Source organism: Symphalangus syndactylus, chromosome 12 (assembly GCF_028878055.3).
Source record: "Symphalangus syndactylus isolate Jambi chromosome 12, NHGRI_mSymSyn1-v2.1_pri, whole genome shotgun sequence".
Taxonomy (NCBI): Eukaryota; Metazoa; Chordata; class Mammalia; order Primates; family Hylobatidae; genus Symphalangus; species Symphalangus syndactylus.
Genome location: NC_072441.2, coordinates 72931068 through 72957657, shown reverse-complemented (window position 1 = coordinate 72957657; position 26590 = coordinate 72931068). Strand labels below are relative to the sequence as shown.

The window sequence follows — 26590 nt, the reverse complement described above, 5'->3', positions numbered from 1 at the left end:
CCAGATGGATTCACAGCCAAATTCTACTAGAGGTACAAGGAGGAGCTGGTACCATTCCTTCTGAAACTATTCCAATCAATAGAAAAAGAGAGAATCCTCTCTAACTCATTTTATGAGGCCAGCATCATCCTGATACCAAAGCCTGGCAGAGACAAAACAAAAAAAGAGAATTTTAGACCAATATCCCTGACGAACATTGATGCAAAAATCCTCAATAAAATACTGGCAAACCGAATGTAGCAGCGCATCAAAAAGCTTATCCACCATGATCAAGTGGGCTTCATCCCTGGGATGCAAGCCTGGTTCAACATACGCAAATCAATAAATGTAATCAGCATATAAACAGAACAAATGACAAAAACCACATGATTATCTCAATGGATGCAGAAAAGGCCTTTGACAAAATTCAACAACGCTTCATGCTAAAAACTCTCAATAAATTAGGTATTGATGGGATGTATCTCAAAATAATAAGAGCTATCTATGACAAACCCATAGCCAATATCATACTGAATGGGCAAAAACTGGAAGCATTCCCTTTGAAAACTGGCACAAGACAGGGATGCCCTCTCTCACCACTCCTATTCAACATAGTGTTGGAAGTTCTGGCCAGGGCAATCAGGCAGGAGAAGGAAATAAAGGGTATTCAATTAGGAAAAGAGGAAGTCAAATTGTCTCTGTTTGCAGATGACGATTGTATATCTAGAAAACCCCATTTTCTCAGCCCAAAATCTCCTTAAGCTGATCGGCAACTTCAGCAAAGTCTCAGGATACAAAATCAATGTACAAAAATCACAAGCATTGTTATACACCAATAACAGACAAACAGAGAGCCAAATCATGAGTGAACTCCCATTCCCAATTGCTTCAAAGAGAATAAAATATCTAGGAATCCAACTTACAAGGGATGTGAAGGACCTCTTCAAGGAGAACTACAAACCACTGCTCAATGAAATAAAAGAGGATACAAACAAACAGAAGAACATTGCATGCTCATGGGTAGGAAGAATCAATGTCGTGAAAATGGCCATACTGCCCAAGGTAATTTATAGATTCGATGCCATCCCCATCAAGCTACCAATGACTTTCTTCACAGAATTGGAAAAAACTACTTTAAAGTTCATATGGAACCAAAAAAGAGCCTGCATTGCCAAGTCAATCCTAAGCAAAAAGAACGAAGCTGGAGGCATCACGCTACTTGACTTCAAACTGCACTACAAGGCTACAGTAAACAAAACAGCATGGTACTGGTACCAAAACAGAGATATAGACCAATGGAACAGAACAGAGCCCTCAGAAATAATGCCACATATCTACAACCATCTGATCTTTGACAAACCTGACAAAATCAAGAAATGGGGAAATGATTCCCTATTTAATAAATGGTGCTGGGAAAACTGGCTAGCCATATGTAGAAAGCTGAAACTGGATCCTTTCCTTACACCTTATACAAAAATTAATTCGAGATGGATTAAAGACTTAAATGTTAGATCTGAAACCATAAAAACCCTAGAAGAACACCTAGGCAATACCATTCAGGACATAGGCATGGGCAAGGACTTCATGTCTAAAACACCAAAAGCAATGGCAACAAAAGCCAAAATTGACAAATGGGATCTAATTAAACTAAAGAGCTTCTGCACAGCAAAAAAAACTACCATCAGAGTGAACAGGCAACCTACAGAATGGGAGAAAATTTTTGCAATCTACTTATCTGACAAAGGGCTAATATCCAGAATCTACAATGAACTCAAACAAATTTACAAGAAAAAAACAAACAACCCCATCAAAAAGTGGGCAAAGGACATGAACAGACACTTCTCAAAAGAAGACATTTATGCAGCCAACAGACACATGAAAAAAGGCTCATCATCACTGGTTATCAGAGAAATGCAAATCAAAACCACAATGAGATACCATCTCACACCAGTTAGAATGGCCATCATTAAAAAGTCAGGAAACAACAGGTGCTGGAGAAGATGTGGAGAAATAGGAACACTTTTACACTGTTGGTGGGACCGTAAACTAGTTCAACCATTGTGGAAGTCAGTTTGGTGATTCCTCAGGGATCTAGAACTAGAAATATCATTTGACCCAGCAATCCCATTACTGGGTATATACCCAAAGGATTATAAATCATGCTGGTATAAAGACACATGCACAGGTATGTTTATAGCGGCACTATTCACAATAGCAAAGACTTGGAACCAAGCCAAATGTCCAACAATGATAGACTGGATTAAGAAAATGTGGCACATATACACCATGGAATACTAGGCAGCCATAAAAAATGATGAGTTCATGTCCTTTGTAGGGACATGGATGAAGCTGGAAACCATCATTCTCAGCAAACTATCGCAAGGACAAAAAAACCAAACACCATATGTTCTCACTCATAGGTAGGAATTGAACAATGAGAACACATGGACACAGGAAGGGGAACATCACACACCGAGGACAGTTGTGGGGTTGGGGGAGGGGGGAGGGATAGCATTAGGAGATATACCTAATGTTAAATGACGAGTTAATGTGTGCAGCACACCAACATGGCACATGGATACATATGTAACAATGTTGTATCCACGTTGTGCACATGTACCCTAAAACTTAAAAGTATATAAAAAAAAAAGAATGAAAATATCTGCCCTTCAGTAGCTGGAGTGGAGTGGGGCAGGAGGGTTTGGAGGAGGATGTGTGGCTCTGAAGACTATACATATTAGGCAAAGTGCCAGCTGTGACTCGGAACAACCAAAATCAGGACCAGGAGCAGTTTAGAAGAGAAAACGATTCTTGGAAAAAGCAGAAGTATTTGTGGGGTACAGGGAAATTTGTAAGGGACTTAATTTCCTAAGTGAACAGGTAGGAGTTCAGAGGCAACTAATGCTCATGGGACTTAATTTTATTTCCACAGTTGGTAAAACTCAAGGACAATGTGGTTACCTTCATTCATTTAATTAAACAAACACGGAGCATGTGCTAGGCATTGCTAAAATCTAGTGTAGAAATCCAGTGTTAAAATCTAGTGTGGAAAGCCAGGCAAGCATTCATCAAACCACAATACAAACCAGATCGGGTAAAGTGCTACAATAAAGGTTCACACCAAGCAGAACATGAAGGAGGGAGTGATTAATTAAATTCACCAGAGAAGTTTTTCTAAAGAGGGTAGCATCTGAGTAGCATACTGAAGTATGCTAGCAATATAAAATTTTATCATACATTGGGATTGCAAAATACAGTGCTTTTATTTAAAATTTAAAAATTATTAGCTTGTTTTCATTATTCCACGGTATATGCATATATCAAAACACTGTACTCCATAAACATATGCAATTACTATTTGTCAATTAAAAAATTAACTTAAAAATAGTATTGATGAAAACAATTTTATTTTTCACTGGTAGAAGGAAAAATATTCCCCGTCTCCTGTGAGTGAGTGCCTAGGGTCCCATTCATCTGAAAGAGCAGTGCAGCGCAGCTGAGGTTGCTGGCAGGCATTACAACAGAGCAGTTAAGATTACTGGCTCTACAGTCAGGGACATGGGTTCCAATCCTCCTCCTCTGTCAGTTTCCAACCATGCAATTTTGGACATGACTTAAACTCTGTGCTTTAGCTTCCTCATTTGTAAAACAAGGTTAATGATAATAACTACCTAATAGGGCCACTGTAAGAACAAAATGAGCTAATATATGAAAAGTTTTTAATTCATTGTCTAGCACATTTTAAGCATTCTATAAATCATAGCTATTTTTCATTAATGTTTGCATACCAGGCAGGACTCCAATACTGTGTAGAAGTCATGAATTTTAATTTCAGTTCTGCTCCAAAGTGCTCTCTAGGGCTAGGCCAGTGACCCAGATTTTCCATTTCTCATCTTTCTGATTTATCATGTGAGACCAAAGCATTGGCAAGAAAGCTGAATAAGTGGATTTCCTCACTTCCTGGCTGGAGGTCTAGGGAGCAGAAAAGGTGGACATTTCCCCCATCTTGTATCTGTCTTGAGGAAGTGTGTGTGTGTGTGTGTGTGTGTGTGTGTTTATGCAGAAATAGACAACTGGGACAATGCCTTAAAATGTACACAGTATTTCTGATGCATTATCTCATTCATTCGTTCATTCGTTCATTCAATAAATAATTACTGTGAACCATGTGTGTGTGTGTTTATTCAGATCCATTCCTTTCAATGGTTAGCCTTGTCTGTCAGCTATAACAAAAACCTCAAACCTCAAGGAAAGAAATTACAACCAAGCCTTCAGACAGCTGGTGGTAATTTACTCACACAATCCCCTTTATCCTTTCAACACCCACTATTTATTTGTATCTCACGTTGGGAGAGAGGAAATCATGCAAGAAATATGGTATGTAAATTTCTGGAAAGGGGGTTGGAATAGTGAGGGAAGACTTGTGTGAATTACATGAATAATTCTCCTTGATTTGAACATAGATATCAGATATCGAAAATTGAAGGGACTGATGTGAGGGTCAATAAATACATTTCTGGGACCAGAAACAATACTGGAATAAATTCATAAATAGCTTCCAAGGCATTCATGACAATCACACCATCGCTAAAATCTGAGTCATTTTCCAGGACGGGGCAAGTAGTTCCAGTGCAAGTCAAAGGAGCATGTGTCAGTCAATCCAGACTGCTTTAAAAATCCATAGTGATAACAATAACTAAATGGAATGCATGGTCCTAGTTCAGATCTTGGATTGGATTCTGAATTAGAAAAAAAAAATTGCTGCCATGTTCAGTGGCTCATGCCTGTAATTTCAACACTTCAGGAGGCTGAGGCAGGAGGATCACTTAAGGCCAGGAGTTTGAAACCAGCCTGTGCAACATAGCAAGATCTTGTCTCTACAAAAAAAAATTTTTAAATTATCTAGGGATGGTGGTGCAAACCGGTAGTCCCAGCTACTCTGGAGGCTGAGGTGGGAGAATCACTTGAGCCCAGGAGTTGAGCCTACAGTGAACTGTAATCACACCACTGCACTCCAGCCTGGGTGACAGAGAGCAAGACCCTGTCTCTTAAAAAAAAGAAAAAATACCTCTAAGGACAAGATAGCCATGGTCCTTGCCTTTGTTTCTTGTATCATGCCATCTACTAGCTGGTCCCTGAAGCCATATATAACAACTTTGACTCATACACACATACAAGTGAAAAGTAACACTGATTTTTTAACTTTCCATCTTGAAAAATTTAAAATTTTCAACATATAGAAAAGTTATAAAACTAGCACAACAGAGTCCTGTAAATCTTTCACTTGCTTCATAGATTGTTAACATTTTGCCACATTTGTTTTCTCTCTTTACACACACACAAGCACACAGACACAATCATTAGTATTATTTTGATGAACCGTTTGAGAGTAAGATGTGGATTCTTCACCCCTACATATTTAATGTGTATCTCCTAAGAATATGTAAAATCATTGAATAACTGTATTATGTAAAAGAATATAACACCCTTGGCCGGGCTCGGTGGCTCATGCCTATAATCCCAGCACTTTGGGAGTCCAAGGTGGGGGGATCAGAAGGTCAGGAGATCGAGACCATCCTGGCTAACACGGTGAAACCGCCTCTCTACTAAAAATACAAAAAATTAGCTAGGCGTGGTGGCGGGTGCCTGTAGTCCCAGCTACTCGGGAAGCTGAGGCAGGAGAATGGCGTGAACCCAGGAGGCAGAGCTTGCAGTGAGCTGAGATCGTCCCATTGCACTCCAGCCTGGGTGACAGAGCAAGACTCTGTCTCAAAAAAAAAAAAAAAAAAAAAAAAAGAATATAACATCCTTTTCAGGTCAGCTTTTATCACTATTAAGCAGAACACTTTACATCATAATCTGAAGTCTCAGCAGTGAATTACTTAACTAAAATCAGGAGCTACCCTCTGCTAGATATTTGGCTCACATCTGTACAACCAAAATTGCTGATCAAAATAATCACTCCCAGGACAAAGGCAAAATATACAACAAAGACAAATTCCCTCTTCTATGCACCAGCCAATTTCTTGGCAGTTTAGAACAGCTGTTTTGTCCTTTCTTCCAGCTGGCAAAAGTTCAAAAATATCAAGATAAAGCCTCAGAAAACTTCACACAAGAAAGAAATTTTAATGAGAAAAATCTCACGTTCTGTATTCGCTTTTGTTTTCATTTTCATTTTGGCATATAAAATGTCAAAATACTGAGCTGTTGAGTACCGTATCAAACATCTGGCAATTCTGCACAAAAGATGAGCAAAACTCAACAGTCCTTTATCTTTGCAAAGTTCAAGTGGCTTTAGGAGTTAAGGCCATAGGGGTAGGGTGCCATGGCTCATGCCTGTAATCCCAGCACTATCGGAGGCGAGGCAGGCAGATGGCTTGAGCACAGTAGTTCGAGACCAGCCTGGGCAACATGTGAAACCTGTCTCTACAAAAAATACAGAAAAATTTAGCCAGGCGTGGTGGTGCACATCTATAGTCCCAGCTACTCAGGAGGCTGAGGTGGGAAAGTGGCTTGAGCCTGGGAGGCAGAGGTCGCAGTGAGTGGAGATTGTGCCACTGCGCTCCAGCCTGGGTGAAAGAGCCAGACGCTGTCTCAAAAACCAAAACAAAACATTATATCAGTTTGGTAAAAGAACAAACACATCCAACATTAACCATCACAATTCCTTCCGACCAGAATAATCTTTTATTCAGATAAAAGTATCCCAGTTTTAGGCTATGCGTGTGATATAATAATAACAGACAGAGAGGTACAGAAATACCCAAGCTGGCCCAAGCTCAGAGCTTGTGGTATACAGAAGAGAATTATTGCATCCTTTATTTGCTGGCTTCAGTACATTCTTAGGAGATAGAGGGAGGGGAAAAAAAATCAAAACCAGAAGGGTCTGGTGCTGATGGACCAGATCAGCTGGTTCAAACTTTGATTCAACTGTTAAGGTATTCAGGGCTGGAACTAGGATGAGAGGAGCAAGGCACTCACCTGAGGTGCAAAGTTTAAAGGGTGCCAAAATCTCAGTAATCAAGATAAATAATATTTTAATGCAATATTTTAGAAAAATATTAATGCAAAAAAAATCCACAATGAACAAAATATCAAAACTTTAAATAAAGACAGGATCTGACCCTGCATTTTCATGATTCAGGGAGTGTCTTACTTGCTTCGTCCTAGTCCAGGACCAACTTGTTCATCCCCAGATGATGTGCCAAAAGCCACATCTTTAGAGGTGTCTCCTCTGCTGCTCTCTAGTGCTATGTTCTGCTGACCTCGTTGGCAACAGCTCTCTGTCTGTTATGAATGGTCAGACATCAGGTGGCACCTTTAAGATACCACAAAGTAAAAGCAACTCTTTGGGCCAAGGCCAGCTCTTCCAACCTCCTTCCAAACAGTCACGTCTCAAGGGCAAGTTTCTGTGATGTATAGGGCATCAGGGAGAGGGTAGAATGGGGTAGAAAGGGGAGATAATGGGAGAGGGAAAAAAGAACAGGTGACCTCATGAGTTGGCAGTAATGTAACTAGAGTGCAATTTTTCAAGAGTCTATCTTTTTTAAGAAAACCTTGAGCCCCAACTCTCATTTGGAGGCACCTGCTCACTCACCTACAAAACCAAATCCACCTCACCTCTATTCTTCTTTTCACATTGTCTACGGGGAGTTCTGGAAATCAAAGTGGCCATGCTGCTTCCTCCATGCAGCCAGTAGTGAATTCAAGTAGTGTAGGATACTTCAAACCGGAGCCTCTCCACTGTGAGTAGCTGCTCATCCCCAAGTGCCAAACCTGATTGACAATGAAAACCATCTGCAGGTGCCCTCTGCTGGTGGTACTATCCTAGAGACCTGCCCTCACTGATGTATTTTGTTTGGTCAATGGTCCAGAAAGTCACAGTCACAGTCACCAACACTATTCCCTATGCCCTTACACCTAAGCAGGTTCACTTATTTATGCTACCTGCCAGGTGCCTGCAGGTGTGTGGCATTTACATTTTCCTTCTATGGCTTCCTAGTTCCTCATGGTGGGAACCTGGGGCCTGACTTCTTGCCTCTCAAACTATTAATATGTCTGCCTCACAGGGCCACGCACTTCTCTAGTCTTGAGTCACCCATGTCATTTTTTTAACCTACCCTCAGGTAGGACACTGGAGCCATAGATGTGAACCTCAGCCTTTAAGGCACGCACGAAGACAGCTGAAGTCCCCAGGGCCAGTCACTGCCAGCAATGTCTTCCAGGGGTGTTTGAAGCGATGACTGAGCAAGCGGAGTCTGAGTTTGTTATTGTTCTGAGGATATAGACAAAAATCTTTAACAAGGCTTACATAGCTTGGCATAGTCTTCAGCCTCAGCTCTGGTTATACTCCCCCTTCCCTTTTGTGCTTAGTTTGTACTAGTCTTGTTCCAGAAGAAGAAAGAGAGAATGAATTCTGCTGCTCCTCTGGTGTCCAGGAGCTCAGGTAATGGATGCAGACTGTAGTAAGCAGGCTCTAAGTTGGTCCCAAATGATCCCTGGTCATCAAACCCTTGTGTAATTCCCTCGCCTTGAGTCTGGGATGGATCTAGTACTCATTTGTAATGAATACAGTAGGGCAGCAGTGATGAAATGTCACTTCCGAGATTAGATTACTTTTTGAAAAGCAAAAACAACTGTGGCGTCCATCTTGAGTATGCATGCTCTCTGTCTTTTAGATCAGTTGTGCTGGGGGAACTAAGCTACCGTGTTATAAGCAGACCTATTGTGTGGACAGGAACTAAAGCCTGCCAAATACCATGTGCATGAGTCTAAAAATGAACCTTTCAGCCCCTGTCGAGTCTTGAGATGACAGCAGCCCCAGCTGAGTGCTTGACTGCGACCTCATGAGAGAACCTGAGGCAATTCTACCCAGCTAAGCTGCTCCCAGATTTCTGACCCTCCAAAACTGTGAGTACTAAATACTTGCAGTTTTCAGCCACTGAGGTGATTTGCTATGCGGCAACAGCAATAGTAACAAACACAGACTTCTGAACCTTTCCTCAATCCAAGGTCATTCTGTGGAGTTAGAGACCCAGCTCTCCCATTCACAAAGAAGCTATTATTCTCTCTACAGTAAAGAAAGACAAAGAAGTCAGAGCAGTTTTTTAACGCTGTACATCAGGTAACTAGATATACGCTGAAAATTTGGGAGTGATAAGTAGGACCTTTCCCAGTCTGTAGAATATACCACCAAAGCATGCTTACTCGAGAATGTGCTTTTGATTACTACCAAGCACACTTTTTTTTCTTTTTGAAGATATGTGCAAACAATGAAAACCCTTCTTGCTGAAATTACAATACAGCTGTACATTTTGGTTGAAATGTTTATTTGGAGATTTCAAAGTCAAGGTTGATATAGCCAAAAGATAATACAGATTAGACTATCATGGAGACAAAAAGGATCTAAAATTTGATATTGTTTGTACACTAGGGTCACTGCTTGTGTTAACGTTTCCTTCATTGCATCCACTTTCTCGGAGCTGGTGTTGTAGGGTTAGATGTGAGTGTGAATGAGCATGCATACAGTGGACAAAATCCCCCCATTCTGTAAATGCATGTGCCTATTATTCCGGGCAGTGAACCCAGCTTGCTTTAAGTCTTTGTTATTTGAATAGTGTCCCAGATTCTTCTTTGAAATGTGCGGTTCAACTATTTTTATTAACCTTAATATGGAGCTTTCTGATGCTTTTTTGATACATTCTTGGTCGTGCCCAGGTACACTTCCTTTTGTTTTAAACAGGTCATATATTTCTCTGTGCTGGCCTTCAGGTGGTGTGCCATATAAATTAGAAAGCAAATTTTCGCAAGGTCAAATTTTAATCATGCAGCTTAGTATTTTTAAACAGATGACATTTTCATACTTCGTATGCTAACATGAAGACCAGACCATTTTTGTCCAAGTTCTACCAAAGGTTTTCGTTTTATAGTCTTCATTTGTTTTGTTTTGGTTTACTTTTTAACAAAAAGCAAACCTAGGACAAAATTTTTAAAAACATACAAGATGCACAAAAACAATTACTCTAATACACATGAAACAGAAAATCAACACCTGCCAATTAAACACAACTTCTACCATTTCATAACTGTGTGATCTTGTCAAATTACTTAGCCTCTCTATAAAACAGGATCACGATAGCATCTTTCTCACAGAATTATAGTGAGAATTAAATAATATTATTCTTATGAAATGTTTAAGAAAGGGCCTAGCGTTTATCATTTACTCGATAAATATTAATCATGTAATTATATATGTAATTATGGTGATAATGATAATGTTGCTGCCATGAGATGTCAGGTTTCATAATATAAAATCATTACAGAATTCTGTTTGGAACTCCTATGAGACCTAGTATGAATCACCTATAGTTATGAGGCTGCTCTAGCAAATAAATCTAAGAGAACAGGCAGCTTCATGAAGAGGTTAAAGTGTCCTAGGGCAGTGGTCCCCAACCTTTTTGGTACCAGGAACCATTTTCAAGGAAGACAACTTTTCCATGGACGGGGTGGGGGATAGATTTGGAATGATCATCAGGTATTAGATCCTCATAAGAAGCAGGCAACCTAGATCCCTCATATGCCCAGTTCACAATAGGGTTCGCATTCCTATGAGAATCTAATGCAGCTGCTGGTCTGCTGATCAACAGGAGGCGCTCAGGGGTAATGCTCACTGGCCTGCCACTCACCTCCTGCTATGCAGCCCGGGTCCTAACAGGCCATGACCGGTACCATGCTCTGGGGGCTGGGGACCCCTGTTCTAGGGAAATACCATCACCATGTCTGCTACCCCTCTGACCGTGGGCGCTACCACCATTTGATCACCATATGCAACCCTGTGTGAAGATACTTTTAATACTATCCAGGGTCCTTTTCATTTGAGTGACCTCTATCTCTTTGTCCCATCATCTAACTCCCACCCTCATAATGAGTGGAGAGAAAACCTCCACTAGGGTGAAACAAAAAACCTCAAACAGAGGCTTCAAACAGAACTTAATATAAAGACTCCAACCATGAAGTTGTCTCTCCTTATTCCCCAGTTATCTTCTTTGTTGGTTTTGTTTTCAGGATCTGCAGGGTACCAAGTTATCTGCTAGAAGGCCCAGGCCTTCTCTTCTTACCAGCCCCGCTGCTACCACCATGATGTAAATCACTGTGATCTCATATTGGTGTTACTTACTGCAATAGCCAGCAAAGCAGCTCCCTTCCTTTCACTCTTGGCCTCCTAAGGTCTGTTTTCCAATTGCAAAGTGACCTTTTAACATTTTTCAGATCCTATGATGTTCCTGTTTTAAATCTTCATTGGCTTCCTAATGTCCTTAGAATAACATCCACTTCTTACCATGGCCTATGAGGTCTCAGGTGACCTGGCTCAGGTTCACATCTGCCCTCTCCTCTTATTTATTATGCTCCAGCTGCACTGGCCATTTTCTTCCTCAAACACGCTAAGCTTATTTCTTTTTTTTTTTTTTTTTTTTTTTTTTGAGACGGAGTCTTGCTCTGTCACCCAGGTTGGAGTGCAGTGGCGCAATCTCGGCTCACTGCAAGCTCCGCCTCCCGGGTTCACGCCATTCTCCTGCCTCAGCCTCTCCGAGTAGCTGGGACTACAGGCGCCCGCCACCACGCCCGGCTAATTTTTTTTTTTGTATTTTTTTAGTAGAGACGGGGTTTCACCATGGTCTCGATCTCCTGACCTCGTGATCCGCCCGCCTCGGCCTCCCAAAGTGCTGGGATTACAAGCGTGAGCCACCGCGCCCGGCCCACTAAGCTTATTTCTACCTTAGGGGTTTTGCAGTTCTTTCACCTCCTGCTTTAATTCCTCTCTAACGAAGTTTATTTTTTAATAAATTTTATTAATATCAGAAATCACTTTATTTGTATATTTATTTATTTGTTTTCTGTCTACATCCTCACCAGGCCTACTACAACTTCATTAAACTTAAGAGCCTTTATCCAATAATCTTGTTCCTCATTTTATTCTAGCACCTCGTATTGTGCCTGACATTTCATATACACCTTTTGGAAAGATCAGTGAACAGACTCCAGCTATACTGTTTTTTAAAATAGGATTTACTGGAAGAGGAGACCCACAGAATCAAAGGAACAGTTGAAGACTCAAAAGAACAGGCTCAGAAGGGGCAGCAATAGGGAGGGGCAGGAATACGGGAAGCAATTAGGATCTAGGTAGCAAGAAGCGGCCGATTGGTTCTGGCCACTTTTTTCTACTCTTAATGTTGTTCCACTGATGATGTAATGCTCAGAAAATCAGATCACTGGGAGGCCGAGGCAGGCGGATCACGAAATCAGGAGATCCAGACCATCCTGGCTAACACGGTGAAACCCCGTCTCTACTAAAAATACAAAAAATTAGCCGGGCAAGGTGGCGGGCGCCTGTATTCCCAGCTACTCGGGAGGCTGAGGCAAGAGAATGGCGTGAAGCCCAGGGGGCGGAGCCTGCAGTGAGCCGAGATTGCGCTTCTGCACTCCAGCCTGGGCGACAGCGAGACTCCGTCTCAAAAAAAAATCAGATCATCTTCGTGTGGGTCTCAAGATTATCATTTAGCTCAGGATACCTTAACCAAACTTCCCACCAAGACTATAAACCATGGAAAAAAGGCAATTCTCGCCACCCCCCAAAAAAGTAGGGTTATTGTCCGAAGAAGGGAGGAATGGACACACCCACAGCCAAAAACCCAAAACAAAACAAAAGTCTGCAATAATCTCTGACTTGACATTCTGTCATCTAGAAGACAACTACTTTCTTTCTTTTTTTTTTTTGAGATGGAGTTTCCAGGCTGGAGTGCAGTGGCGCGATCTTGGTTCACTGCAACCTACGCCTCCAGGGTTCAAGTGATTCTCCTGCCTCAGCCTCCTGAGTAGCTGGGATTACAGGCCCCTGCCACCACGCCTGGCTAATTTTTTGTATTTTTAATAGAGAGGGGGTTTCACCATTTTGGCCAGGCTGGCCTCAAACTCCTGACCATGCTCGGCTGAAATCTGTTTATATCTCCTAAACAAACATCAGTTAATACTGCAAGAAAGTAGATGTTGGCCGTGCGCGGTTGCTCATGCCTGTAATCCCAGCACTCTGGGAGGCCGAGGCAGGCGGATCACGAGGTCAGGAGATCGTGACCATCCTGGCTAACACGGTGAAACCCCGTCTCTATTAAAAAATACAAAAAATTGGCCGGGCGCGGTGGCTCACGCCTGTAATCCCAGCACTTTGGGAGGCTAAGGCGGGCGGATCACGAGGTCAGGAGATCGAGACCATCCTGGCTAACATGGTGAAACCCCGTCTCTACTAAAATACAAAAAATCAGCCGGGCGTGGTGGCGGGCGCCTGTAGTCCCAGCTACTTGGGAGGCTGAGGCAGGAGAATGGCGTGAACCCCGGGGGGCGGAGCTTGCAGTGAGCCGAGATCGCGCCACTGCACTCCAGCCTGGGCGACAGAGCGAGACTCCGTCTCAAAAAAAAAAAAAAAAAAAAATACAAAAAATTAGCTGGGCGTGGTGGGGGGCACCTGTAGTCCCAACTACTCGGGAGGCTGAGGCAGGAGAATGGCGTGAACCCAGGAGGCAGAGCTTGCAGTGAGCCAGATCGCACCACTGCACTCCAGCCTGGGAGACAGAGCAAGACTCCACCTCAAAAAAAAAAAAAAAAGATATAAACAGATTTCAATATTAAGTCAAATAAAAGAAGAAAGATAAATCTGTTCAAAATCATACAGCATACTAGAAAATATGCTTTTAAATGTCTTCTCTGTCCTATGATTCAGAAGAAACTAGAGGTCAGGAGACAGTTCCATGAGATATGTCCTGCTGGATATCCCAAACTAAATTAATTCTCTCATTTCCCTGACATCTGCTTCTCGTACCATATTATCTACCTCAGTTAATGAAATTACTATTCACTCTCTGACTGGCCTAGGAATTTGTTTAGACAGAGTTTACTTGTCTAGAGTAATAAACTGGAGAATAATATTTGTTTCCACCATCTCCCTCATTTCCCACACTCAATTAATCAAAAAATCCTATCAATTCTAACTCAGATTCTCCAACCTATCTCTTCCTCGCCATTCCCAATACCAATGCCTGTGTTCAGGCCCTTATTACCTTTGGCCCTGAACCACTTGCAACAGTTTCTCAGTGATCTTCACTCAATCCACTTAAGCCCATCTCTCACACGGTTGCCACACTTATGACTCTAAAACAAAGATCTATGTCTGCCAGACTCTTCTTTAAAACCTTCTATAATTCCACACTGTCTACGAAAATAAAAGCCAAACACCTCTGTGTCTTAGCTGAAATGACAGAATACAAAAGTTTCTCAGAATGATTTATAAATGCAACACTTTCTTTAATATGGAGGTTCTTTAACCCTGCTATACATGAGAAAAGTCGTAGTGCATTTAAAGAACACTGATGCTAAGACCTCAATCTGAAAAAGTCTGATTTAATTGGTCTGGAATGAAGCTTTTACATCAGCCTTTTAAAGACCTCGCCCAGATAATTCTAATATGTATAGTCAGGGTTGAAAACTACTAATTTACAACGTGGCTAGAAAGACACTTCTACTTCCAGACAGCATGTGGTAATAGGTATTCATTCCCCTTCACCCCTGACAGAAATTACTAAAAAATAGGACAAGATATATAAAATAATTATTTTCAGACACTGGATATCAGACAACATAGGAAAGTTATCCAAGAGAAGAGAGAAACAAGCAAAGTAAGCCATACAACTGTCCTACTTAACTGCCCAGGAGCTCACAGAGAGGGAATCCAGGCAGAGCCCGGTGATCTCCCTGAGTTGAAGAGATCATGCTGAGATTTGAGAAGGCCAAGGCAGCTAGAGTTCATGGGGAAGAGTACCAGAAAGAAGAGAAAATTCCAGAGATCTGTGGAGAGTCTCCCTGAATATTCAGCTGAGTACTGATGGGTATATCAGGAAACTACCAAGGTTGGGGTAAGAACCACACAAGAGAATCAGATTAAACAATCCTCTTGGCTCATGCAAGACTGGACGTAGTTTGTTTCATCATCTACTAAAGTGGGAAAAGCCTCATAATTAACTGGATATTGGGTAGAGTACTTAGAAGGGTATCACCCAAGTAATGGGGAAAATTAATCATCTTTAAAAAGTTGCTTGGGTTCCCCGTAATGAAGCTTAAGATCAAGAAGGATCTCTTTCCAATTAACTTAACTGTGACCCAGAATAAAGCTCAATAATATTTATGGGAATACAAAACTATCTAACACCCAATATGTAAAATGTTCAATGTGTGGTATCAAATCAAAGTATTACCAGGTGTGCAAAGAAGCAGGAAAGAGTACTTAAAATGAAGAGAAAAATCAATTACCAGAAACATACTCAGAACTGAACAAATGTTAGAATTGTTATTATAGTATTTCAAATGTTCAAGAAAGTAGAACAAAGATTGATCAAATGAAGTAAAATATTAATACATGGGCGGGGCACAGTGCCTCATGCCTGTAATGCCAGCACTTTGGGAGGAGGAGGCGGGCAGATCACCTGAGGTCAGAAGTTTGAGATCACCCTGGCCAACATGGTGAAACCCCATCTCTACTAAAAATACAAAAATTAGCCAGGTGTGGTGGTGGGTGCCTGTAATCCCAGCTACTCGGGAGGCTGAGACAGGAGAATTGCTTGTACCTGGGAGGCAGAGATTGCAGGTTGCAGTGAGCTGAGATCGTGACATTGACAAGAGTGAAACTCCGTCTCAAAATAAAAAAGAAAAAATTAATACGTGAAAGTTACAAACTTCTAGAGATGAAAAAGACAATATCTGAGATGAAGAATACACTGGATGAATTAACAACAGATTAGACACTGTAGAAGAAAAAGTTAGTGAACTTAAAGACATAGCAATAAAAATGATCCAAAAATAAAACAAGAGAAAGAAGACAAAAAGTGAACAGAGCATCAGTGATCAATGGGAAAAATTTAAATGACCTAATATATATGTAATTGAAGTCCCTAAAGGAAAGGAGTTATAAAGGGCAACAAAAATTTTTGAAAAAATAATGGCTGAAAATTGTCCACGTATAATGAAAACTGTAAACACACAGATCCGGTAAGCGTTAACAAACCCAAAGCACGAGAAACATGAAAGTAACCACACCTAGGCACATTTTAATCAAATTGCTTAAGATCAGTGATAAACAGAAAAATTTATAAGTATTCAGGAGAAAAAAAAAAATTATATAGAGAGAACAAGGATAAGAATGATAGCATAACTTGAAAATTAAAAGACAACAGAGAAGCCGGGTGCAGTGACTCATGCATGTAATCCCAGCACTTTGGGAGGCTGAGTAGGGCAGATCACCTGAGGTCAGGAGTTTGAGACTAGCCTGACCAACATGGAGAAACCCCATCTCTACTAAAAATACAAAATTGGCTGGGCGTGGTGGCACACACCTGTAATCCCAGCTACTCAGGAGGCCAAGGCAGGAGAATCACTTGAACCTGGGAGGTGGAGGTTGTGGTGAGCTGAGATGGCATCATTGCACTCTAGCCTAGGCAACAAGAGCGAAACTCCATCTCAGAAAAAAAAAAAAAAAAAAAAAGACAACAGAGCAACATCTTTAAAGAGCTGAAGGAAAAAAAGAGCAGTCACCTGGAATTCTATAACCAGCAGAGTAGGTTTCTTGTGCATACAACCCGTGTAGTCACACAGGGCTTTGCACTCAGAAGGACTGGCTTGGTTTAATGCTCTATTGTTGATTACTTGAAATTCTTAATAATATTTGAACAGAGGGGTCTACATTTTCATTTTGCATTGAGCCCCACAAAGTATGTAGTCAGTCCTGAGAACCAGCAAGAATATCTTTCAAACATGAAGGTGAAATAAAGACTTTTTCACATACAAAAGCTGAAAGAATTTTCCCACCAGCAAATCTGCACAAGAATAAGAAGGATTAAAGAAATTCTTTCAGGCAGAAGGAAAATGATACCAGACGAAAATAATGAAGAATACTGGAAATGGTAAATATGTCAGTAAATATGAAAATTTAAAAGTATCTTTTACATCAATAATCAGTAAGGAAATGCAAATCAAAACCACAATGATATTTCACTTTATACCCATTAGGATGGCAATTATTTTAAAAAACAAAAACAGAAAATATCAGTGTTCATGAAGATATGGGGAAACTGAAACACTTGTACACTGTTGGTGGGAATGTAAAATGGTGCAGCTGCTGTAGAGAACAGTATGGTCATTCCAAAAAATTAAATATAGAATTACCATATATGCAATAATCCCTCTTCTTTTGCAACCCAAAAGCATTGAAAACAGGGACACAAACAGACATCTGTACATCCATATCTGTTGCAGCATTATTCACAGTGGCAAAAGGTGGAAACAATTGAAATTTCCATCAACAGATGAATGGATTAATAAAATGTTGTATAAACATACAATGGAATATGATTTGGCCTTTTAAAAGGTACATAATTATAAGCCTGGGCAAAAAAGTGAGACCCCATCTCTACAAAAATACCAAAAAAATTGCTTGTAATCCCAGCTATTTGGGAGGCCAATGTGGGAGGATTGATTGAGCCCAGGAGGTCAAAGCTGCATTGAACCATGATTGTGCCACTGCACTCCAGCCTGGATGATAGAGTAAGACTCTATCTCACACACAAAAAAGTACGTAATTACAACACATGCTACAACATGGATGACCCTAAAAGAGATTATGCTAAGTGAAATAAGCTGGAGACAAAAGAACAAATATATGATCCCACTTATATAAGGTGGCTAGAGTAGTCAAATTCATAGAGCCAGAAAGTAGAATAGTGGTTACCAGGAGGTAGGGGAGGGAGAATGGGTAGCTATTGTTTAATGGATATAGAATTTCAGTTTTGGAAAAAGAGAAAATTTTGGAGATGGATGGTGGTACTTGTTGCATAATAATGTGAATGTACTTAATGCAACTACTGAACTGTACACTTAAAATGGCTAAACTGGTAAATTTGTGGGGGAAGAAGAGCTTATTTAGTTCTTTTTGTTTTTTTTTTTGAGACAGAGTCTCGCTGTGTCACCAGGCTGGAGTGCAGTGGTGTGATCTCAGCTCATTGCAACCTCCGCCTCCCCGGTTCAAGTGATTTTCCTGCCTCAGCCTCCCGAGTAGCTGAGATTACAGGTGCATGCCACCATGCCCAGCTAATTTTTGTATTTTTAATAGAGACAGGGTTTCACCATGTTGGCCAGGATGGTCTCTGTCTCCTAACCTCGTGATCTGCCTGCCTCGGCCTCCGAAAGTGCTGGGATTACACCGTGAGCCACTGTGCCCGGACTATTTAGTTCTATTTATTCATTTATGCAATGATGGTCTCAGCAGTAGGTAATAAAATATAACCTTATATTTAAAATTCATTTTTCATTTTGAAAGGTTTGGATCTTTGTCTCTTCTTTCTACTTTACTATTTTATTTATTTATTTATTTATTTATTTATTTATTTATTTATTTTTAACGGTGGTGGATCTGAGATCTACCTTACTGTTTTAAATACTTAACTCCGACCAAATAGAAGATAAATAAAAATTATATTCCCTTACTTTTCTCTAAGGCCATGCTGGTACAACTAGAATTGACTCTTTAGAATGTAGGTATCATTTATAGTAAGCTGGAGATTTGATCACAGAATGATACATGTAAGAATGTTATAGCACAAAAAAATGCACAGATATTTTTGAAAGGACAAATTTCAGGACACTTTACATCTGAGTTCATAAGAAAGTCCTCTTGAGTATCCTTCAAAGTTAAAACGCTCTCCCCTTCAGATTAATGAAAATATTAGGATTCATAGAACACAATGGGCACTGGTGATATGGCCCGTGGTAGCTGAATTAGATTGAGTATAAATGAAGTCTTCACATAATAGCGAAGAGGCCAACAGAAGAAAGGCCAGAAAGCCATTTGAAACTCATGTCCATGGAAGGCCAAATGAAGTTGATTTAACTGTTCCCTTAGAAAGATTTATCCCATTGCTTAGCCCTCAAAGTGCTCATACTGCTACTTTCCTTCTTTATATCACCAGTTCTGGGAGCAAACCTCCTGGAAGAATGGAAGTATAGACTGTAAACACAAGACTGTGGGTACAGCAAAGGGGCTCTGATGCTCTAGTTGTTTGTGTCTAGATACTGTCAAATGTCCCTTGTGATGCACAATTGCCCTTAGTTGAGAACCACTAACCAAAATAAATGAAATGATATGTCATGTTCATGCATCAGAAGACCCAATGTTGTTAAGATATCAATTCTCTATAAGTTGATCTATAGACTCAATGCAACCCCAGTCAAATACCCCACTGGCTTTTTGTCTACGTTTACAAGTGCAGACAAAATGTATATGGAAATGCAAAGAACCTAACACAATGAAAACAATTTTGAATAAGAAGAACAAAGTTCAAGAATTTGACTACATGATTTCAAGACATATAAAGCTACTGTAACCAAATCAGTTTGGTATTGGTCTAAAAATAGATAAGGGAGGCTGAGGCAGTAGAATTGCTTGAACCCAGGAGGCAAAGGTTGCAGTGATCCAAGATGGTGCCTCTCTGCACTCCAGCCTGGGTGACAGAGTTAGACTCCGTCTCAAAAAAAGAAAAAGAAAAAAAAAAAGTAGATAAATAAATCAGTCAAACACAATAGAAACCCAGATACAGACAATTATATATGTGGTCAATTGATTTGAACAAAGGTGCTAAGGCAATTAAATGGAGAAAAGATAGTGCTCTTAACAAACAGTGTTAGAACAACTGTACATCTACAGGCAAAAGAAAAGAAAAGAAAAGAAAAACACCTTGATCACCATATACAAAAGTTCACTCAAATGGATCATAGGCCTAAATGTAAAAATGCAAAACTATAAAACTTCTAGAAAAAAATAGAATAGTTTTGTAATCTGGATTAAGTAATGATTTCTTAGATATGACATTAAAAGCAAAACCATAAAAGAAAAAATTGATAATGTTTATTAACTGCAGAAAAATTTTAAAATGTCTGGTCTTCAAAAGATACTGTTACTAAAATGGAAAGACAATCTGCACAGTGGGAGAAAATATTTGCAAAGAACATATATAATAAAACTTGTATTTAGAATATGAAATGAACCCAATGAACTCAGTGAAACCCAAACAACTCAATGGAAAATGGGCAAAAGATTTCAACAGACACTTTACCAAAAATATGTAGATAATAATCAAGCTCATGAAAAAAAAGCTCAATGTCATTAATCATTAGGGAAATTTAAATCAAAAAACCATAATAAGATTTCACACCCACTAGAATGGCTATAATATAAAAGATGTACAGTAACAAGTATTGGGAAGGATGTGGAGAAATGAGAACCTTCATACATTGCTAGTGGGAATGTAAAAGGTACAACCCTTTTGGAAAACAATTTGGCAGTTTCTTTAAAAGCATGCCTAGTGTTATATACCCTGAGAAATGTGCCCAAGAGAAATGAAAGACATGTGCACAAATAATTATAGCAACTTTATTTGTAATAGCCATAAAACTGGAAACAACTCAACGAATGGTGAATCAATAAAGTGTAGCACATTCATGCAATGAAATACTGCTCAGCAACAAAAGGAAATGAGCTACTGATACCCACAACAGCATAGATAAGTTTCAAAATAATTATGCTGAGCGAAAGAAGCCAGACAACAACAAAGAGTAGATACCGTATGATTCCATTTATATGAAATTCTAGGAAATGCAAAGTAACGTATAATGACAAAAGCAGAGGAGCGGGAAGGAGGAATTTAAAAAGGGCAGAAGGAAACTTTTTGGGATGATGGATAAGTTCATCATCTTGATTGTGGTGATGATTTCACAGGTATTAGTGGTGATGATTTCACAGGTATTGTGGTGATGATTTCACAGGTGTTGTGGTGATGATTTCACAGGTGTTGTGGTGATGATTTCACAGGTGTTGATTGTGGTGATGATTTCAACATATGTTGAAACTTCAAATTGCACACTTTAAATTTGCCCAGTTTATTGTATGTCAGTTATATCTCAATAAAGCTGTAGAACAGCAACAACAAAGAGATGGCTAGAAAAGCATATTACGGTAGTTGAAGTTCGATGGTAGAAATTCACTGAATCTTCTCTGAAGTCATTGTCCTCTGACAGTTGTCTGCAGGTTTCAGGCCATCCACCTACATAGAATGTGCAATCTGCTGGGCCTCAAAAGCACACATTGAGGCAGATGGCCAACAGCTGACAATTCACTTAATTTCTCTTTTTAAATAGTTATATACTTGAAAAAGGATCGAGTTTGAATTAAATCCTCACAGAAAATTTCTATCACAGCATGGGATTCACTTCAGTAAAGCATCTTCCCACTGTCATAAATCTCCTTGTGTCCTTTTGGCAAAATTTGCTTCCCACTCAACCTGGCTTTGTTATCTTGTCAAGCCAGACAAAAATTCACCTCCTGTATAAAGCCGTCTCTGATCATCTGCCTTTTTAAATTTTTAAATTTTTTAATGTTTTTTTTGAGACAGAGTCTCACTCTGCCACCCAGACTGGAGTGCAGTGGTGCAATCTCGGCTCACTGCAACCTCCACCTCCCTGGTTCAAGCGATCCTCCTTCCTCAGCCTCCTGAGTAGCTGGGATTACAGGCACACCACCACTCCCAGCTAATTTTTTTTGTATTTTCATTAGAGATGGAGTTTTAACACATTGACCAGACCGATCTCAAACTCCTGACCTCATGTGATCCACCTGCCTTGGCCTCCCAAAGTGCTGGGATTAACAGGCATGAGACACCGTGTCTGGCCTCATCCGCCTTTTAGCACCATAGAGAGGTGCCATTAACCACCTGGTTTATATTGCCAGCATGTAGGGGCTGTAATATGGTACCCCAGCCCCACCTCCCTACCCCATCATTATTTTTTCCTAAAGAAAATAAGCTTGCCACTTAGAATTTAAACTTTACAATTAAGATAAACTGATTAAGAGAATAAATGTAGACACTTGAAACAGTCACAAGGATCCCCAAACCAGACTATAACTTGACTGAAAATATTAGCATATCGGAGATAGAAAAAGAGGTGTACCTAAGAAGGGAGGATAATCATCAGTGGACACTTACTGTCCAGGAAAAAAGAACCCATGTGTACACCTTCATGCTCTGAAGCTATCAAATTATTTGAAATTTAGAATCCACTAATTAATTCCTCTTGCTCTAGATTCAAGTTTCAAAAACAACACTTTGGCTGTAATTTGGCTCTCAAATGTGGCACATATACCAAGAGATATTTTGCTGGGATCATAAAAGAGAGTCTGGTTCCCTAAGATGTTAAAATTCTCATTATAAATTAATAATTTATTATTCTGGGTTTATATAGTAGTCCTGCGATTTATCAGTTTAAGAAACAGACTTGGCTGGGTGCTGTGGCTCATGCCTATAGTCTCAGCACTTTGGGAGGGTGGGGTGGGAAGACTGCTTGAAGCCAGGAGTTTGAGACCAGCCTAGGCAACATAGCAAGACTCCATCTCCACAAAATAATTTTTTAAAAGTAGCCGGAAATGGTGGTACACAACTGTGATCTCAGTTACTTGGGAGGTCAAGGCAAGAGGATCCCTTGAGCCCAGGAGTTGGAGGCTGCAGGGAGCTATGATTGCACCACTTCACTCCAACCTGGGCAACACAGTGAGACTCCATCTCTAAAAAAAAAGAAAGAAAGAAAGAAAAAGAAAAGAAACAGACTTAACAAGTTAAAGACCAGATTTCAACATATTTTCCAAGATAATTCCACTTTCTATGGCCTGTTAGGGAAGTCAGCTTTCCGTGGAGAGAGATTGAGAGAGAGAGAGAGATGTCTACAGTTCATCTTTCTGTTACAGCGCTTACTCCACACTCTAGTTACTGAAGCATATTACAGAACTACAGATTCTGAGTTACCTGAGGGTAATTTTGTATCCAGTTTATGCTGGCCTCCACCATCATTGCTCAATAAATAACACTGAACTGAACTGAATTTGGATAATGTGCAGAGCTGCTTTTTTACATTTTTTAGTTGGTTGGGAGTTAGAAAATCGTACCAAAAACACCATTTCCCAAGTATAACCTCTAATACGCTAACACTAATTAAACCTTTAACACTATAGCTAAAGTTGTTATGTTTTTTAAAGTATGCTAAACTGGGGAATTGATTTTTAAATGAAGGGCAAAGTAGCACTAACCTCAGTCAAGTTGCTGTAACTGTTTCATTTGGGAATTGTGAAATTTTTAAAAAACATTTCAAGACTTATCATTACATCAACGGAGATGAATATAGGTGTAGTTTGTCAGATGAGTAACTATTAAAGAAACCATGAATGTTTGCTATCTATTTTCACAATTAAACCACAATTTAGACGATCAAATTCTAACCCTACAGACTTTTTTTTAACCAAAGACAGGGAGAAAAATCATACTCTTGTGATAAGGAGTCATAATTCATTTTGAATTCTGCAGGATTAATGCTGCTTTCCAGATGAGAAGAATTCACCCCGTGTTTGTAAAGTGATTAAGGAGACTTGGAATTATAAACACACATTCAGATTAATTTTTTTGTTCTAAGCTTTAAATAAAATTTCAAAGTATTTTATAAAATAATTAACATCCCATAGATATGCTTTTTTTAAAAAAGTAATTATGTCTATAAAAGTAATTTGTATAAGGCAATAAAAATTTTACTTTATAAAAAAATCAAACAATGAATACTTTTTGCTTAATTCTTTCTTAGGAGCAGCAATTTATTATGAGTTCCTTAGAAGACATGTGATTTACTTAAGCTCAATTAACTGAATGTGAGTCTGTTTTCTGACATAAACAGTGGATAGTGTTATGAAAAAATAAAATTGTCAGTGAATAGGCTAAATTTCATAGTTCACAAATATAGCTATCCTGAACATAGAATACAGATCCAATGAATATTTAGTTTTATAATTAGCACTGTTTTAATCCAAATTCCAATTTTATGCGTGGGAAACTGAGGCCTAGAGAAATGAAGTAACTTTTTACAGACCCGATAGCTCAGAGGCTGGAATCACTAGGCCTGGTAGTTTGATTTATGAGTACTACCTTCCATGAAATAAAAAGCTAAAAATGCTGTGATGAGGACACGTTTATTTCTAAAAAGCCTGCAGCACAATCTATCTCTTCTCCCAAAAATCGTATGTATGACAGATTTTTATGTTACTGCTGCTACATGAAAAAAATTGAGCCTTTGGTCTTCCAGGCCAAAGCAAAGGAAAGGATTGATTTTAGAAGGAGCTTGTCCTGCATGGCCTCCATCCATCCATCAGGCAGGGCTCCAGCTCTGCAGGGGAAGAGAGGTAGCCCAGGAAGAGGGAATCACCACCCACCCCACCCTGAGATCTGTATCTAAGAGAAATAACCCTGAAAAGAAGAGCTGTAAGAGATGGCAGTGTGTGCTTTTGTCCGGGTGCATTTCCTGATCCTTCATCTTTCATGACCATCTCTGATGTCTCCATCCTGGTATAGCATTCTGAGTCATGTGTTCATCTCTCCTTTGGCTCAACCCAACAGACACAGCCTGCAATCTCACCTCCATCAACACAGCAAATGTCTATGTCTCAAAGACCTTGAGATAGAGACCGAGCTTCCTATACTTTAGCCCTTCCAGGGGCACACCTTTATTTCTGGGCAACTCAACACTGTCCCTCCTCCTGCCTCCACCAAGTGCCCCATTACCTCCCTACCCTTCTCCGAGCAGTAGTCACTCAGCGCCAACCCCTCTCAGGCGTCGGGATCTCCAGCCCGGGGCCCCAGCCCTCCGCGCGGTTCTTCTGCCCAGCGCACCGTGCGTTGCCACCCCCATCGCGTTCCTCAGCCTCCGGGGCTCCAGAGGCAGGAGCTGGCCATGCTCTCACCTCATCCAGGGTGCGGCCGCCGCGGCTGCTTCTTCTTCCTCGGCCGCCGCTGCCCAGCTCCCGGCTGGCTCCGGGCGCCGTCTTTCCCGGCTCGGGGCCTGCCGTGGGGACTGAGGGGTTCGCGTCGCGTCCCCGGACCAGTAAGGGGTGTGGTGAGCCCGGCGGGACGCGCGACAGCAGCAGCCAAAGTCGCATCGGCGGCGGCGGCAGGACCCGCTGTCGGTCCCCTTCATGGATTTCCTGGGCCTGGCCACCCCAGTCCTAGCTACGGTTCTTGCTTGTTTTCCTGGCGTCTTCCGGGGCTGCCAGGGCGCATCCTCTGGGCCTGGCTGAGCATCCCCGTCAGTTCCCTGGGCCTCCTCCGCGGCTGCCTCTGCCACCTGCTCCGCCCAGATTGCTTTGGTCCTTCTCCCGCAGACACACTCAGCCGCCCTTCATCCTCTGTCCTCTCCCTATTCTCTCTCCACCCACTGCCTCATTCCCAGATCCCACTCCGTTTCTTCCTTTCTATCCGCTCCAATGTCACCTTCTCTTTATTTCCAACCTCAAATAAGTTTCTCCTTTTCTTTCTGTCTCTCTCAATAGTTTCCCTGGTTTCATCCTCCTCCCCGCGCCCCCGTATCAGTCATCCTTTTATAATTTATCCAGTTTTTCGTTTCCTATTAGTTCCTCAGAATCACTACTGCAGGTTGTTGGCCAGCCTCTTTCCTTCCTCTCCCTGTTTTTCTCTTTCCTAAAATCTTTTCCTTTCAATTTTCTCTTTAGTTTTTCAATTGTAAAAACTTTCTCCCAAACAACCTAAATTTTCCTTTCAGTTGAGACTGAGTGCAGTTTTCCATGAACTCATAGTAAAGCATATATAGCTTGGTATCCACCATAAACCAAGAAAGTGTTTTAACCTTTTTTAAAAGTTGATTAGTTAAATAAATTATCCCATAAATATTCATTCTGAAAATCCAGTTCTTATATCCTACATATGTCCTTGAAAACAGAGACTAGTTTGCTTTTGCATCCAGCAAAGCAAAATGTTTCTGCAACATTATTGCATATAGCATAAGGTCAGCAGGGGAGGGGGAGCAAGGTTTATCTTTGTAGTTGGGCACTGTGGATCTCAAGGTTCATAGGCAACAGCTATTATTGCTGACTGACTGAATGCAAACAAAGCTGAATTCATCTTAACTCATCCTTCCAAATCTGTTGCTCAGCTCTGTGGTTTAACCCCAGCTCTATCTACCTAGCTGCTCAATCCCCAAACCTAGAAGTTGTCAGGGACCTATTTCTCTTTTACCCATCTCATCCAGTCATTAATTCTACTTTTTCACTCTCTCTCTCACTCTCTCTCTATATATCTATAGATATAGATATAGATATATATTTATTTATTTTTTTGAGATGGAGTCTCACTCTGTCACCCAGCAGGCTGGAGTGCAGTGGCAAGATCTCAGCCTACTGCAAGCTCTGCCTCCTGGATTCAAGCGATTCTCCTGCCTTAATCTCCTGAATAGCTGGGATTACAGGCACCTGCCACCACGCCTGGCTAATTTTTGTATTTTTAGTAGAGATGGGGTTTCGCCATATTGGCCAGGCTGGTCTTGAACTGCTGACCTCAAGTGATCCTCCCGTCTTGGCCTCCCAAATTGCTGGGATTACAGGCGTGAGCCACTCACCTGGCCCATTCTTTCTTTTAAGCCT

General features: G+C 40.6%; 1 protein-coding gene across 12 annotated transcripts in view; it reads right to left on the bottom strand.

Annotated features, from left to right (window-relative positions):
- Positions 1–25483, bottom strand: part of LOC129472117 (myomegalin) — a 239400-nt gene extending 213917 nt beyond the window's left edge. For 5 of the 12 annotated variants that reach the window (XM_063625862.1, XM_063625869.1, XM_063625859.1 and 2 more), the window contains exon 1: positions 24899–25443. In XM_063625862.1, coding sequence (XP_063481932.1) covers positions 24899–25131 — 233 coding nt within the window. In that variant the 5' untranslated portion in view covers positions 25132–25443. Of the gene's footprint in view, positions 1–24898 lie in introns of all 12 variants that reach the window. The other 7 variants (XM_063625850.1, XM_063625851.1, XM_063625856.1 and 4 more) reach the window with 4 other exon arrangements.
- Positions 25484–26590: the final 1107 nt, after the last annotated feature.